This window comes from Eretmochelys imbricata, chromosome 13 (genome assembly GCF_965152235.1).
Source record: "Eretmochelys imbricata isolate rEreImb1 chromosome 13, rEreImb1.hap1, whole genome shotgun sequence".
Lineage (NCBI taxonomy): Eukaryota > Metazoa > Chordata > Testudines > Cheloniidae > Eretmochelys > Eretmochelys imbricata.
In genome coordinates, this window is record NC_135584.1 from 28,193,812 (window position 1) to 28,208,798 (window position 14,987).

The 14,987-nt window shown below is 51.0% G+C and overlaps 1 protein-coding gene across 1 annotated transcript in view; it reads left to right on the forward strand.

Annotated features, from left to right (window-relative positions):
* Window positions 1-14,987, forward strand: part of NECAB3 (N-terminal EF-hand calcium binding protein 3) — a 108,283-nt gene that overhangs the window by 13,814 nt on the left and 79,482 nt on the right. The window contains exon 2 of the mRNA XM_077832281.1: window positions 14,867-14,891. Coding sequence (XP_077688407.1) covers window positions 14,867-14,891 — 25 coding nt within the window. The remainder of the gene's footprint in view (window positions 1-14,866; window positions 14,892-14,987) is intronic.

The window sequence follows — 14,987 nt, forward strand, 5'->3', positions numbered from 1 at the left end:
TATTATTAGTGTGCTTTGTTCTCAAGGAATCTAACTGCAATAGGATGGCAGGTTATCATTTCACCTGTCGGATTTCATCCCTGCAGTGGCTCACAGCAAGGAAGGCCTCATGCTTCACATGGGGGGCTGGGTTTGTTTCTCACACCCAGCCTGCACTCTAACAGAATTATCAGCTGTCAGACAGATAACGAGGAGAGACAGCATTTGATTGTTTTTATTGACCAACACATGGGTTGAATGCCTAGCAAGCACAGGCCCCATGTAACATCCCGAGAGGCCTCGGGATCGCTGTCTCCGGAGGTTCTTAAGCTGTTGCTTGATTTTTCTTTTTGGGAAGTGGTAAAGAAGGGGAAACAGGCAAAAGAGGTTCGTCCGCCTGTTGTTGTATCATCCCCCAGGTTAGCACCGATGGATGGATTTAAAGGGAGGGGCTGTATTCGCAGCTGGTGTAGATTGGCATTGCTCCATTGACTTTAATGGAGCTGTGCCATTTTATACCCATGGAGTATATGGAGACTGGAAATAGGCACTTGCCTCTGAGCTCTGAATCCTGCTCAGGGCTCTCTAGGGACTCAGTTACTCACAGATTAGCCCTAAACTCATAGATGGTTTCTGGCGTGATGTGAATTCAAAATCTGCTGTACAAAGGAGGAGACCTGTAGCTCCACCAAAGGCAAACTCCTTCCTTCCTCCCCTAACTCCTGGCAGCTGTTCTGAGCAGGGCAGGATCATTGTAAATACAACAGCAAGACTATGGGAGAGCCTCCCTGCTTCCAAACTGACTTTCACCCCAATGTTCAGGGTCTGCACAATGAACATGCATCACTTAGATCGCATTTCAAGGCTTCCTAGGCACAGGAGGCACTGGGGTGAGTTCCAGAGTCCGTGGTGGTGGTGATGGGAAACTGGTCTGGTTAGTGGCTGAAAGGTGAAAGAGAACTGATACATATACATATAATAAAATAGGTGCTGAGAACAGGGTTAATAAAAGAGATGGGCCTGAACCAGACAGATCAAGTCTTGCGGTGCTTGGATCCCTGGGGGAGGTTTGACTCGTTGTAGAGTGATGGATCAGTTAGAGCATTTGGATCTGGACTTGACCTTCCCCTAAGTTCAGGTGCAGTTATCTGTCTGGGGACTCTTGTATCTCCCTCGCCACAGGGTCCGAGTGCCCCACAAACATGAATGAGTTTATCATCACGGCACCCCTGTGATAGGGAAGTACATCCTTGCTTTACAGAATGGGGAAACTGAGGCGCAGAGCGATTAAGTGACGAGCCCAAGAACACAGAGAGGGTCAGTAGCACAACCAGGAATTGAACTAAGTTGTAGGCTGGTATCCTAACCACAAGACCAGCCTTCCTGCTTAGAGCTTGTTAGGGCTCAGATCTAGCTCTAGTTAATAAGACTTTGCACATACAGCTCTTGTACACTGGGAGTGTCTCCAGGCACCCTGCAAACCTCACTGTAGCACCCTGGGAGGTGCTGTACATAGGGTTTACCAGTTGTGCTTGACAGACAGAGAAACGGAACCACAGAAAGATGAGGTGACTTGGTCCGGATCTCACAGTGAGTCAGTTGCAGAGCCCAGGAGACCTAGCACCCAGTCCTCTCATGTAACCAGTAGGCCCCATTCCCCTTCTGGAGGACGAATCAAACCACCTGGAGAAAGGTTTCAATTTTCTATAGCTATTCTGGATCACCTTACAGAATTGAGGAGAGACATCTACCCCTGCACTGGAATTCTATGGGGTGGTTAATAGAGACCCATGGAGAGGATTTCATTCTCTACTGAGTTCTGTAGGGTTTTAGGGCCATTTCACAGGCTTCTAGAGAAATGTCTATAGAAAGGCTTCTCTATTTGATGCCTGTTCCATTCTAAGGCTTTTTTCCCGTGAGGATCCTTCTCATATCAAAGGGCTGTAGACACAGAACAGTCTGCAGTGTGATCAGGATGCATCTCTGCGATCCCTGGCTCTTTGCACACAGTCAGGCTCCTAGCCTAGTCTCACTCCCTGAAGGGATGCAAACCAGAAGAGAAGGCAGTTGCCAAGCCAATGTCTGTTTAATAAGAGGGCAGCAGGCTGTGAATACAAAGGACAAAGAGCAACTGGTACGGTGATGCCAGCAGTTTGCTAGGTGATGCCACCAGACTGGGTACAGTTGTCTTGGCAGTTACACAGGTGCACCCATGGGAAAGAGGCGGAGGAGGGAGTTCAGCATTAAAAAAAATCAGCAAGAGAGAAATGAGAGGGGGAAAAACCAGTTGATGTGGGGCAGATGCTGCCAGGTTCTCATGGCAGGAAGGGCCTTTCCCAGGTAATGATAGCCAGAAGCTGTCCTGTGATCACTGATTTTTGGGATTGGCGGCAGTTTTGTAAAAACCAAATTTGGTTTGGGGCGAATCCAGTTCTGAAATTTGTTTTGCATGTTCAGTGAATTGAAAGAATCCATTGCGGGTCTGTGCCAGAGCAGGGGTTTGAGCCGGAGTTTCCCACCCCCCAGGAAAGCAACCTGTGCCCAGAGCTCATGGGTTAACTCCCCTGTGAGGTGTGCACTGGACAACAGGTGAGGTAAACCACTGGACCACCACAAAGGGAGAGCTGAGCGCTTCCCTGGGGGGCGTGGAGGGCTCCCCTGGAGTCTTGTGGGAGCTCTCCCTGTAGGGGGTGGAGAGCAGTGGGGGGAGGCAAGGGGCAGGTGGGGGAACAGGGCTTTTAAAGAGCCACTTTGTTCCCCTTTGTGCGGAGGAAGAGGGTTGAGGAGAGCACAAGCTGGAGGTGGTGTGGGAGAGGCAGTGGACGGGTGTAAAGCTGGATCCAGTACTGACGGTGGTTAGAGCAGTCTGAACGCCTGGCCCAGGGGTGCATCCCCATTGGGACCTGGAGGGAACAAGCAGAACGATCCCTTAGCCCACAGCAGACGAGCCTCCCTCACAGCTTCTTCCACATGATGTTGGGATTTCAGGGGCAGTCTGGGAGAGGATGGGATTTGGGGTGGGGTAGGCAGGGAGCATGCGGAGCAGCCTGGATTGCAGGATGCACTCTGGGGGAGGCCAGGATTTGGGGGCTGGGTGGGGAGCTCTGCGAGAGGCTGGGAATATGGGGGGCTGGGTGGGGAGCTCTGGGAGAGGCTGGGAATGTGGGGGGCTGGATGGGGAGCTTTGGAAGAGGCTGTCAATGTGGGGGGCTGGGTGGGGAGCTCAGGGAGAGGATGGGAATCTGGGGGGCTGGGCAGGGAGCTCAGGAAGAGCCTGGGAATGTGGGGGGCTGGGCAGGGAGCTCAGGGAGAGGCTGGGGATGTTTGGGGCTGGGTGGGGAGCTCAGGGAGAAGGTGGGAATGGGAGGGGGCTGTGAGTGCAGGAGGGTTAAATGGGGCATGGTCCATGTTCTACTGTTCCCCTGCACAGGGGTAAATTTCCCTATTCTGCTCAGTGCTGTACCAGCAGTGGCAAACCGCTGGCATCTCAACCAAGAAAGGGCGTGAGTGAGGAGCTAATGCTCAGAGAGATGCCTGGTAATGCTCGTTGATTAGCACAAATGGGTTAAGATAGCTGGCGTGGGAAGGCACAGATCCTTGCTCCTGAAATGCATGTGTAATTAAACGTGTGTGTGTGTGTGTGTGTGTGTAATAACTCCATGTGCTGAGCTCAGCAGAATGGAAGCTGCAAATGCAAGATACAGCAGTGGCTGGGTGCAGACCGCTCCCACTCTGCGGCTTTGGCATCCAGGGGAGAGTTTGCTTTGACTCCAGAGAACAGGCTTCTGTTGTGTCCTTTGTGACCGCCATAAATAAAGCCCAAACATTTACTCAGGGAGGGAAATGGGTTGTGGGCCACAAGTCCCCGCACCCCTCTTTAATCGCTGCATGTGGACAGGATCCACAGTGGCCAACGTTCCACCCCCCGGCTATGCACCTCAGAGCGGCTGAGGCCAAACCGAGAGCTCCCCAGAGCAGATGGATCAGAGGTGTTAGCCCGAAAAGAGGAGACGCTTTGAAAAGATCAAACGTGGCTGTGAAGTTTGTTAGCTGCATTTGTGCCGTCCTCTTGGTCCCCCTTCAATCCATGACTCCCAGCATTAAAAACCTCCCTTTTATTGACTCTCACGCAGCTCAGCTTCAGTAACGCAAGTCGTGCAGGGAAAGTCTCCTGTAGTTCTGGCTTTCCTAGCACACAGGAATGAGCACAGTGAACTCCGGGAGATGTGCCAAAGCTTTTTGCTCATTCCTTAATCACAGACATCGGCATGGCTGCAAAATAGCTCTGAGCTGGGGGATGGCGAGGAAAGGGCCGAGAGCGGCAGATTTAGCCATTGCTCGACCAGCTGGTCTGAATTTCTGACCTCAGCGACCCCCCCCCCCCGCGATGAGAATGTCCTGCATGCTGCCCCAGACTCTCACATCCTCTAGATCCTGGGCCCTCCGGGATAGGAACTGACTTAGTCCTCTGGGTGTGCAGCACCCAGCACAATGGGGCCCTGATCCCACCTGGGTATTTTGGGCTCTATCACAAGGTACATATTGACTATTACTAATAAATAATAATTGGAAGATTCATTAAAACAGTACTATTCTTACTGCTCAGAATAGTAGCACTTTCCTTCAGACGATCTCAAAGTGCTCTGCAAAGGAGCGTAATGCCATCATTGCCATTTTATAGATTGGGAAACTGAGGCATTACAAAGGGATGTGATTTGCTCAAGGTGACCCAGCAGCAGAGCTGGGAGGAGAACCCAGCTACCCTGAGTGCAAGGCTGGTGCTCTAGCCACTAGACAACATTGCTTCCAGGTAATTCAACTCTCACCAGCCTGTGCAGTGAAAGAGGCTGTACCTCATCTGCCCTCACTGCAGAGGGCACTGCAGAACACAACCAACAGCAGGTGCATCCCCACGGGCCCAGAGACCTGGAGGGAACAAGCGGAACGATCCCTCGGCCCACAGCAGTTGAGCTGGAAGCCAGTGCAGACTCTGGAGGTGACGCTTTAGTAGGCCTGGTTCCATCACATATAGCCGCGCTTGTGTCTGTGGCTGGAGACTAACTGGAAGGTTCGGGGGGCTGTACAAGCCGGCACTGCGGACGTTCAGAGGGTTTTTCTGTTGTATTTGGTCTTAAATGAAACTCGTTTTCAGGCTGATGCTGATCAGTTTGTAGCTTTCAGTTTGGTTTGGAGCGAGAGCTCACTTCACCTGCCCAGTGCATCTGATTTAAAATAGGAATGAATTGTTACTCACAGTTCTATCATCCAGGTCAAAGGCTCTCCGGGGAACCTGATTGAGATTGCTTTGCCACTCACTGCATTGCAGCTCCCCTGGGCTGGAGTGTGGTATATGTTTTACATCAAAAAGCAACATAGCCGAGCAGGCTAAGCTCGGAAGGCAAGAAAAATATTGTGTCCAAGTCAAATGACAGGGGGAGTTTAACACAGGCAGACTGTGATTACCTACACTGGACCGTGCCTGGGACACGGCAGCCGACACCCCACTTCTGTGACAAGAGCCACCACGCTGCATTAACAACACAAGTTTCGAGTGGCCATTCTGTGCCATCGGCATGACGGGACCTCCTACAGCATAGCACCCTTAGGCCCTCTCCTGAGGCATAGATGTGGGACTAACTCGGGGAAAGGGGCCCCCTGCAGAGTCACTGCAGCACGTAGGTGTGCCTTCACCCCCCAATCCAGGCACCTACGCTGCCCAGCTGGTGTGCCTGCAGAACAAGGTGGGAGGGTGCTGGTGCTCAACCAGCTGGTTCTGCCCATGCTCTGGCACTGGCTTAACACCTTGAGCCCAGCCCCGGGGATCCTGGCCTGGCTTCAGAGGTTAGCTCTGGAGTTCTTTGGGCCAGGACTGCACTGGGTCTCTGCAAGGGTTTCGAGTCTTCCCGTGGAGGAGCGGGGACAGGGCCTGCTCAGCCTTTGCAGCCAGGTCCATGTCTTCCGTCTCCAGGCCCTGCAGAGACTACTTTATTTTGCAGGTAGTCCAGCATGGAGCACGTTGGCATACGCCTTCCTCTGCCGCCTCCGAGGGCTCCGATATGATGGGCAGCTCTTTTTTCTTCATCCGGGGGGTCTTCTGTGAGACCTCTCTGAGCTGCTGGTCTTCTACCAGGACCTCCTCTGGACCTGGAAGCTGGTCTCGGCGACAAGGTCCATGATGACTGCTGAGGGGGCAGATCTCCTCGCAGAGCCCCTGCTACACAACCCCCAGCTCGGTGTGCAGGTGGCAGAGTCCCCCTCGGTGTGCCGGAGGGTGGTCCTGGCAGGAACCACCCGAATTGGAGACCTTCTGGACTACGTTTTGGGGGACTGGGTGGATCCCCTGGTGCTCTGTGAGTGCACGGGGCTCGCCACCCCTCATACTCCCTGGCACCTACTCCAGGAGGTGAGGGCAGCCTTACCGCCCACCTCTTGGGCCTACCTTGAGTGGGTCCTGCAGGAGGGTGCTCCCTGCCCACCCCTGGCCCTCCAGACCTTCTTATAGGCCCCTTGCCACGAGCCCCCCTGATTCCCCTTGCATTACTTGCACGCAGTCATGCAGCCAGCTTGTTTCTGAATCGCGCCTGGGGAACAGATGTACACCTTTGTGCACCACACGTTCCGTTTCCTCACCCTTGTATCTGGCCAGGACACCAAGTGGTGGGACCTTCTACCACCTGTGGAGGGTGAGGAACCCTGGTGGGTCAGTCTGTATTCCACCCTGGTCCCATGGCCCACCGGGGATATCAGCTGGCTGCTCCTTCATGAAGCTGCGAGCACGGGCTTGTATCTGGCACGGTTCATCCCCCTCCCTGACAAACGCCCCTTCTGTGGCGTCAGGGAGACCCTTCTCCTCAGGTTCTGGTTGCAGTTTTCCCTGCACCTCCTGATCTATGCTTACTCCATCTGTGGCCCCACTCGTCATCCTCCTCCTGGTGCTGGCCAAGGTGGCCGTCTATAAAACCAGGAGGAGGATGCTGGACAGGGAGGCGTTCTGTGACTGTGGGACTATTTCCATTCCTCCCTTGGTTCACGTATCCGGGCAGAGTTCCTCTGGGCCGTGTCCACTCATAGGTGCTGGAACTAGGGGTGCTGGGGGTGCTGCAGCACCTCCTGGCTTGAAGTGGTTTCCATCAGATCCAGGGTTTACACTTTGGTTCAATGGCTCTCAGAACCCCCACTGTACACATTGTTCCAACGCCCCTGCGTTTGCTGGACACCTTTGAGGAGCAGTGGGCACTGCAGACTCTGCTCAGTATCCCCCTCAGGATCCCTGATTTTGAACCTGTAACCTCACTCCTGTCCCTGGTTTATCATTTGTTGTCCCCCAGATTCATTTGAGTTCTTGGCTCAGTAGCTCCTCCCCTTATGCTGAGGGAGGGGCCTTCACCCTGGGAACTCAATAGGTGCAGAACATGGTGGTGCCTTCTTTGCTCATGCGAATGTGCACTCAGTCCTGCAAGCCATCTGTGCCCAGAGCTCCCATGAACATCAGTGCAAGTTCCATGCCCAGGGACACATGGGACTGCCCCTTGCATTTGCATGTTGCCTTTGTGATTCTATTGTCCCTGAGACCATAAATACAAAATCAGAAAAGATCAACATGCAAGAAAGCAAAGTGGAGAGAGCCCCTCCGTCCCCCACCTGGGTGGGGCTTTGCTCTAAAATCCAGAGAAATCCCCAGTGGAGGAAAATGCAGGTTTCCTTATTGAGTGGTAGGCTGGAAAGCTCCAAAGTGCATCAGCCAGTCCTAATGGGCTCTGAGAGAGCACAGAGCAGCACAGCCTGGCCTGACTCAAATCCTGTATCCCCCAGGTACCTATTACCTAACACTGGCAGGATCTGGGCTAGTTTATATCCCTGAGGCAGCACAAGATGGGGAGGAGAGGTGTGTGTTCTGCTGCAGACTGCATCCTTCTGCTGAGGCTCTGCACACTCACTAAGGGGGAAGCATGATGAGGAGTGGGTAAAAGCCAGGGCTTTGGGAGTGTGACCAGCATAATAAAATCCCTCTCCCCGGCCACAGGACAAAGGGCTTCTTAGGGGAGAAGCTGCAGAGGTTCCTACAGGGACATTAGTATAGAGGGCAGGAATGCATACGGAAGCAGGAAACTCACAGTAACTCAGTGCTTGCCCCAAAAGAAGGGGAATGTAGAGAAGTGTAAAAAACATTTCAAAGGGCTAAATTCTGCATCCAGGGGAGCTCTTCACCCATTTATGCCAGCAAAGAATTTGGCTTGTGACGTCTAAATGTTCTGTCTGGTACCTGAGTTACCGCCACAAAACCTGGGCGTTCAGATGCAGAGGGCCTAGTTCATGCACGGACGCAAACAACAGAGATAATGATGGGTATGAAAGGGACCAGCACACTTTCTACTCATAACTGGCCTCTAGTTCCCAGGTTCATTCCTAGAGACCTTTTAGAACATAGGGACAATACTTGCTGGCCTCCAATCTTCTGATACAGTACCTGGTTTTAACAAGAAGTCGTGCAGACCAATAATAGACATCGGAAAAGCAAATTGTAACAAACTCTGCAGAAGATTCAAGAAAGAGGCTAAGATGGTTTGGACACATGTCAGGAATGGACCATCTGGGGCAATACATGCCAGAGTGCAAGGAACTAGAAACAGAGGAAAATCGAGGATGTGTTGGATAGACCTGGTGAAGAATGACATGGAACCAAAAGGTTTAAACAAGAATGAAACTGTGAAGCTGGTACAAGATAGAAAGTGGTGGAAAGATTTCATTTGGCCCAGTCGTTGCTGTTGAGCTGATGGATGGGAATCAAAGAGATGAAAGAGAAAAAAACCCATAATGCCACTATATAAATCCAGGTTACGGCCACACCTTGAATGCTGCGTGCAGTTCTGATCACTGCATCTTAAAAAGATATATTAGAATTGGAAAAGGTCCAGGTAAGGGCAACAAAAATGACTAAGGATATGGAACAGCTTTTGTATAAAGAGAGATTAAAAAGACGGGGACTTTTCAGATTGGAAAAGAGATGACTAATGGGGGATACGACAGAGGTCTATAAAATCATGAATTGTATGGAGAATGTGAATGACAAAGTGTGTTTTACCTCTTCCCGTAACACAAGAACCAAGGGTCACCCAATGAAATTAATAAGCAGCAGGCTTAAGACAAACAGAAGGAAGTACTACTTCACCCAACACACAGTTAACCTGTGGAACTCTTTGCCAGGGGATGCATAGGTGCCAACTTCTCCTGGCGCTGGTGGGTGCTCGCCCCCCCCGGCCCTGCCCCCACTCCACCCCTACCCTGCCCCCATTGCAACCCCAACCCCAAAGTCCCCGCCCCCTCCCTGCCCCATTGGACTCCTTCCCCAAATCCCTGCCCCAGCCCTGCCTCTTCCCTGCCTCCTTCCCTGAGTGCGCCACGTTCCCGCTCCTCCCACCTCCCTCCCACAGCTTGTTACACTGTGAAACAGCTGTTTTGTGGTGGCAAGCACTGGGAGGAGATGGAGGTGGAGGTGAGTGAGCTGAGGCGGTGGGGCGGGGCCAGGAGCTTGGCTGCCGGTGGGTGCAGAGCACCCATCAGTTTTTCCCTGTGGGTGCTCCAGCACCGGAGCACCCCCAGAGTCGACGCCTATGAGGGGATGTTGTGAAAGCCTAAACTAAAATGGGGTTAAAAAAATGAGATAAGTTCATGGAGGACAGTTCCTTCAATGGCTATTAGCCGAGATGGTCAGGGACACAACCCCATGCATGTCCCTTGCCCCTGATTGCCAGAAGCAGGGAATGGATGATGGGATGGATCACTCAATGATTGTCTGATCTGTTCATTCCCTCTGAAGCACCTAGAATCATAGAATAATAGAGTTAGAAGGGACTTCAAGGGTCCTCTACTCCAACCCCCTGCCAAGATGCATCTAAACCATCCAAGACAGATGGCTATCCAGCCACGAAGCAGTGCCATGAAGCAGTGCATATAGTGGCATTGGCCATTGTTCTGACCCATTATGGCTGTTTTGATGTTCTTAAAGAAAATCTAAGGGAAAAAGGAGTTCAGGAGAGCTGGCAGTTTCTCAAAGAGACAATATTGAAGGTGCAATAGTAAACCATCCCAGTGTGAAGGAAAGGTAGGAAGAATAGAAAGAGGCCACTGTGGCTGCATCAGGAGGCTAACAATCAAAAATGAAATCCTACAGGCAGTAGAAATATAGACAAATTGCTAAAGACGAGTACAAAAGGAATAGCACAAGTAGGGTCTGTAATGATCTAGGGACTAGACCCCCCCATCTGCAAAGTCTGGCTCATTGATGTTCCGACAGTGCTACCAGGAAGCCATGGAGCTGTCCGACTAAGGAGCAGTGTGGATAGTAGCTGATGCAGGAAGTACGGCCCAAGAGACTCGGAGTGACAGTGCCCTGCGGCCCTCTGTTTGGCCAAGGGCCCTATTTAATCCCAGGGGTTGGCCCAGGAAGATGGCTGTGCATCTTTGGCCCCCTGCAATGCCAGACTTTGTTTGGTGTCCTGATCTCTGGACTGTGACTCTGACTTTTGCCTCCAGATTCCAGCCTGGTACTACCTCTGGACTCTGACTCTGGCCTGACTCTGACCCTGGTTCTTGTGATTCCTCCAGCTCCTGCTTGACTACTACCATCCCTGGTGGGAAGACCTCAGCCCAGCTTTGACTGCTAGGCCAGACTGCCCATGCCCTGGTCCCTTACAGGGACAAAATGAGAAAGGCAAAGGCACAAAATGAGTTATACCTAGTAAGGGACATAAAAAGCAATGAGAAGAGGTTCTATAGGGGCAAAAGGGGCAATTGCCCAGTGGCCTGGGCGATTTTAAAGGACTAGAAACACAGAACTGCAGGGCTGACAGGGATCAGTTGTTCTCTGTGTATACTGACAGTAGGACAAGACGTAATGGGCTTAATCTGCAGCAAGGGAGAATTAGGTTAGATAATAGGAAGAACTTTCTAACTATAAGAATAGTTAAGGCTGCCTAGGGAAGTTGTGGAATCCCCATCACTGGAGGTTTTTAAGAACAGGTTGGACAATCACCTGTCAGGGGAGCTCTGAGTTTATTTGGTCCTGCCTCAGCGCCGGGGGCTGAACTAGATGACCTCCCGAGGTGCCTGTCAGCCCTGCTGTTCTGTGTTTCTACATTTTTGTTAGCAACTCAGCTGCTTACTCTTGTGTACTGTCTGAGCTCATGGATGATGCTATCCATTCCTGGGGATATGCTGCTCTTCAGTGTATCAGTTCCTTTCAGCACCACCTCCTCTGTCTCTACCAACTACCAGAAACAAGTAGTCTGGGGTAGGAATACTCCCAACGTCCTGGGTGGGAAAAAGCAAGGCAAAGAAATCATTTATCTACTCTGAAACAACCTTATTTGCTTCTTTCACCTCATGTTGGCCCAGCCGAACCCCTGATTCTTTCACAGACCTCCTGTTTCTGAGGTACTTGATGGGTCTCTTGCTATTTGTTTTTATATCAGAGGGTGAGATTTGCAAAAGCACCTTAGTGACTAGAAGCAGGAGACCTTCTGATTTTCAACGTGACTTGTGCAGTGAAATCGCTTGGGTGCTTTTGAAAACTTATTTCAACTTCCCTCTTCGCACGGTTCCTGCTTTCCCTTTGACTTTGCACCTACCATTGTTCCGTATTATTATTGTCTCTACAATGAGATTCGGGCTTCTCACTGTGCGTCGCTCCGAAGCCTGGAATGTCGGAGTCAGCGTGAAGTGGTGGTAGCAATTGCCAGCATGGCTGAGAGCTCTTTTCGGTCCGCGTATCACCGGGTTCCCCCATCCCTGGGTTTCGTGGCCTGCTACTGTCCAATTTTAAGTTCTCAGCCATTTTGACTTTACACATTATACCCCTGCAACATCAGGGCATGTGTCTCTGCCACGCCAAGAGTCCTAGACCATGATGGTATCAGAGGTAAGTCCATCACCGCTCTTACACCACAGCTTCACTGGTTGTCTGAGAGACTGCACAGATGGGCGAGCTGCCACAGTTCCTCAAAACCACCCACACAGCACAACCAGCACACAATACCACAAACACATCGTCCCTCATGTCACACACCCCTGATTTGCACCTGCACAAATCAGCACGAATCTCATAGCACAACACAAGACTGTGCACAAATCAACACAATTCTCCCAGCACAACACACACAGTTGCGGGCACACACCCCCAACTCACACTTACCATAAAGCCACGGAAGTCCCCAGTCCATCGCTAGTTATTTGGACTGTGGTAGCATCTCGCAGGCCCAGCCTCGACCAGGACCCCATTGTGCTAGGTCTGTGCACACACTGAATAAAAAGATGTTCCCTGCCACAAGGAACTTACAGTCTAGTTTATGCTTCTTTCTACTGGCTGCACTGAAGCTGGATTTCCATTTTCAGACTGATCGCTGTTCGGTTTGAATAATCCCTTTCACCAGTTTACCACGCTGTTTTTATACCTTGCCTCCCTGCTCTCTGTTTTGCTTGAGAGTATTTTGTGAGGCTTCAGTAACCTCCAGGACAAATCTACAGATTTTAGTCTCCCCACCTTTGACTTTCAGTTGTCTTTGACTAGCTCCAGACTAGCAGCCCCCTTGTAATGGGGTTCCATCAGATGAGGAGGGCAGGGCTAGGAGACGCCCAGGGATTGTGCTGCAGGAAGTGGTGGTGGGGATGATTAGTTAGATCGCACGTGGTAAACAATTCCCCCCGTGGCTGGTATTGCCCACCTGAGGGAGCTATGTGGGCTTTACATCTTCCTCTGGAGCACCAGGAACTGACCACCGATGGACACAGAGTAGTGGATTCGATAGATCATTGGTCTGCCTTGGTGTGGCCCAAGGTGGGATAGCTGACAGAATGGGTTCTTGGTCTGGTCTGGTCTGGTCTGGTCTGGTGTGGCACAAGGCGGGATAGCCGACAGAATGGGTCCTTGGTCTGGTCTGGTGTGGCTCAAGGTGGGCTAGCTGACGAAATGAGTCATTGATCTGTTGTGTATGTCCCAAGGTGGGCTAGCCAACGGGATGGGTTCTTGGTCTGCTCTGGTATGGCCCAACGTGGGATAGCCAACGGAATGGGTTCTTGGTCTGCTCTGGTGTAGCCCAAGGCTGGCCAGCAGATAGAATGGGCCATTGATCTGTTCTGTATAGCCCACAGTGGGCTAGCTGACAGAATGGGCCATTGATCTGTTGTGTATGGCCCAAGGTGGCTATCACATGGAATGGATCATAGGTCTGTTCCGTTTGGGCAGGACTTCTAACACTATTTTGTTACCGAGGCGCACAGCCTCTGAAGTGACTGCCTCTCAATGTAAGGTTATTTCCCTTTTTTACATTTTCATTATAATGTGACTAAAAGTCACACAAGCTTTGATCAGATATAACCCCTCGAACACAATACAGCTCTGGGCCCTCACAGCCCGGCACATTATAACACTGCTGCAGCATCTTTGGCGTGACTTACAAATGAACAGAATACTCCTCAATTCATCTGAAGTCAGCCAAGTGTGTACTGATTACCAACCAATACCAGAGGAATGAAGCGGGGAGGGAGATCCCCTTAACAGTAGCTCAGCTCATCTGCTTTTGAGGTGTGTGGGTGGCAGGTCAAAGCAAGTGATAATTTCTTCTCTACCTCCTGCCTAGTATTATCCATTTTCTTTCATCAGCTTCCAAAGAAATCAGTACAAATTGTATCAGATGTGAAACAAAGGAACAGATTACCCCATTATCCAGAATTACTTTAGCCAGAAAACTGACTTTCTGTAGCCAGCTCCTTCATCATACCCAGGATGACTCTTACATGCATGTTGTAGTGGGCACAGAATCAGCTACTGCTCTGCCCTCACTAGAGGGAGAGGAGTTTTGCTGCTGGACGGGCTGCTGGTAAGGAAGATCTTCTAGGGAAGGGAAGTCCCATTTCCTTAGTGCTGTTACTCAGGGATTTTTCTGATGGGTGAAATGCGGGAGGTGCTGCACTAAGTGCTTAATGCTGTTGTCTTTTTAAGGAAGTGTGGCCTGGTGGAGAGTGCACTGGACCAGAATGGGCCTCAATAGACCTGGGTTCTATTCCTGGCTCCACCGCTGGCTGAGTTACCATGGATGAATCACTGCTCTCTGCCTCAGTTTCCCCCTCTGTAAAATGGGCACAATGATACTGACTTCCTCTGTAAAACACTTTCAGATCAACTGGGGGAAAAACCCTCTATACGAGCTAGGTGTCATGGTAATTATTTTGTTTAAAGGAGCTGAAACATTGAAGACTTTAAGTAACAACCATGGTCACATGCTTGTTGCAGGTTGCAGGCCACATGCTGCAATCTGGTTCTTTCTAGTCTGGATCCCTCCATGCTCGCTTCTCTAGGAACAAAAAAATGCTCTGTGCACATGCTGGAGTTTGCTAAATCATAGACAGGCATCCTCAGGGCTCTGTAGATTGGAGGAGAGAAACAGCTTGAATAGTTTGCAAAGGAAAATCTCCTCTGACCAAACCCATCCCACAGTGGTAATTAACACTCCAAGGATGTGTCTACACAGCAGCAGGGAAGCTGCTTCCCCATGTGGGCAGGCAGACACATGCTAGCCCTGCTCCAGCTGGTGTTCTAAAAATAACAGTGTGGCTGCAGTGGCATGGGCTGTGGCTTGAGCTAGCCACCACAATCCTGGCCAGCCCCCGGCACATACTCAGGTGGCTAGCCTGAGCCACAGCCCTTGCCACTGCTGTGTAGCCGTACCCCTAGTAATTTGGGTAGATTAGCACCTCATTAGGGGTCTGCAAATTGAGTGTCCTGATTTGCTCTGCAGCAGGGATTGGTGCTTTTCTGTCTCACTCAGGAATGAAAAGACGATACCCTCTATCCCCAATGTTGTTACAACACGTTCTATGTTTTTCTTTTCAGGTTTTTCGACGAGCCGACAAGAACGGTAAGTACTCAGGACACGGTATCCTATTCTTGTTCCCAAGCTGCCTGTAGGAAAGTAGATTTAATTCTTTCCCTATGGAGGTGTCTGCCAATAAAA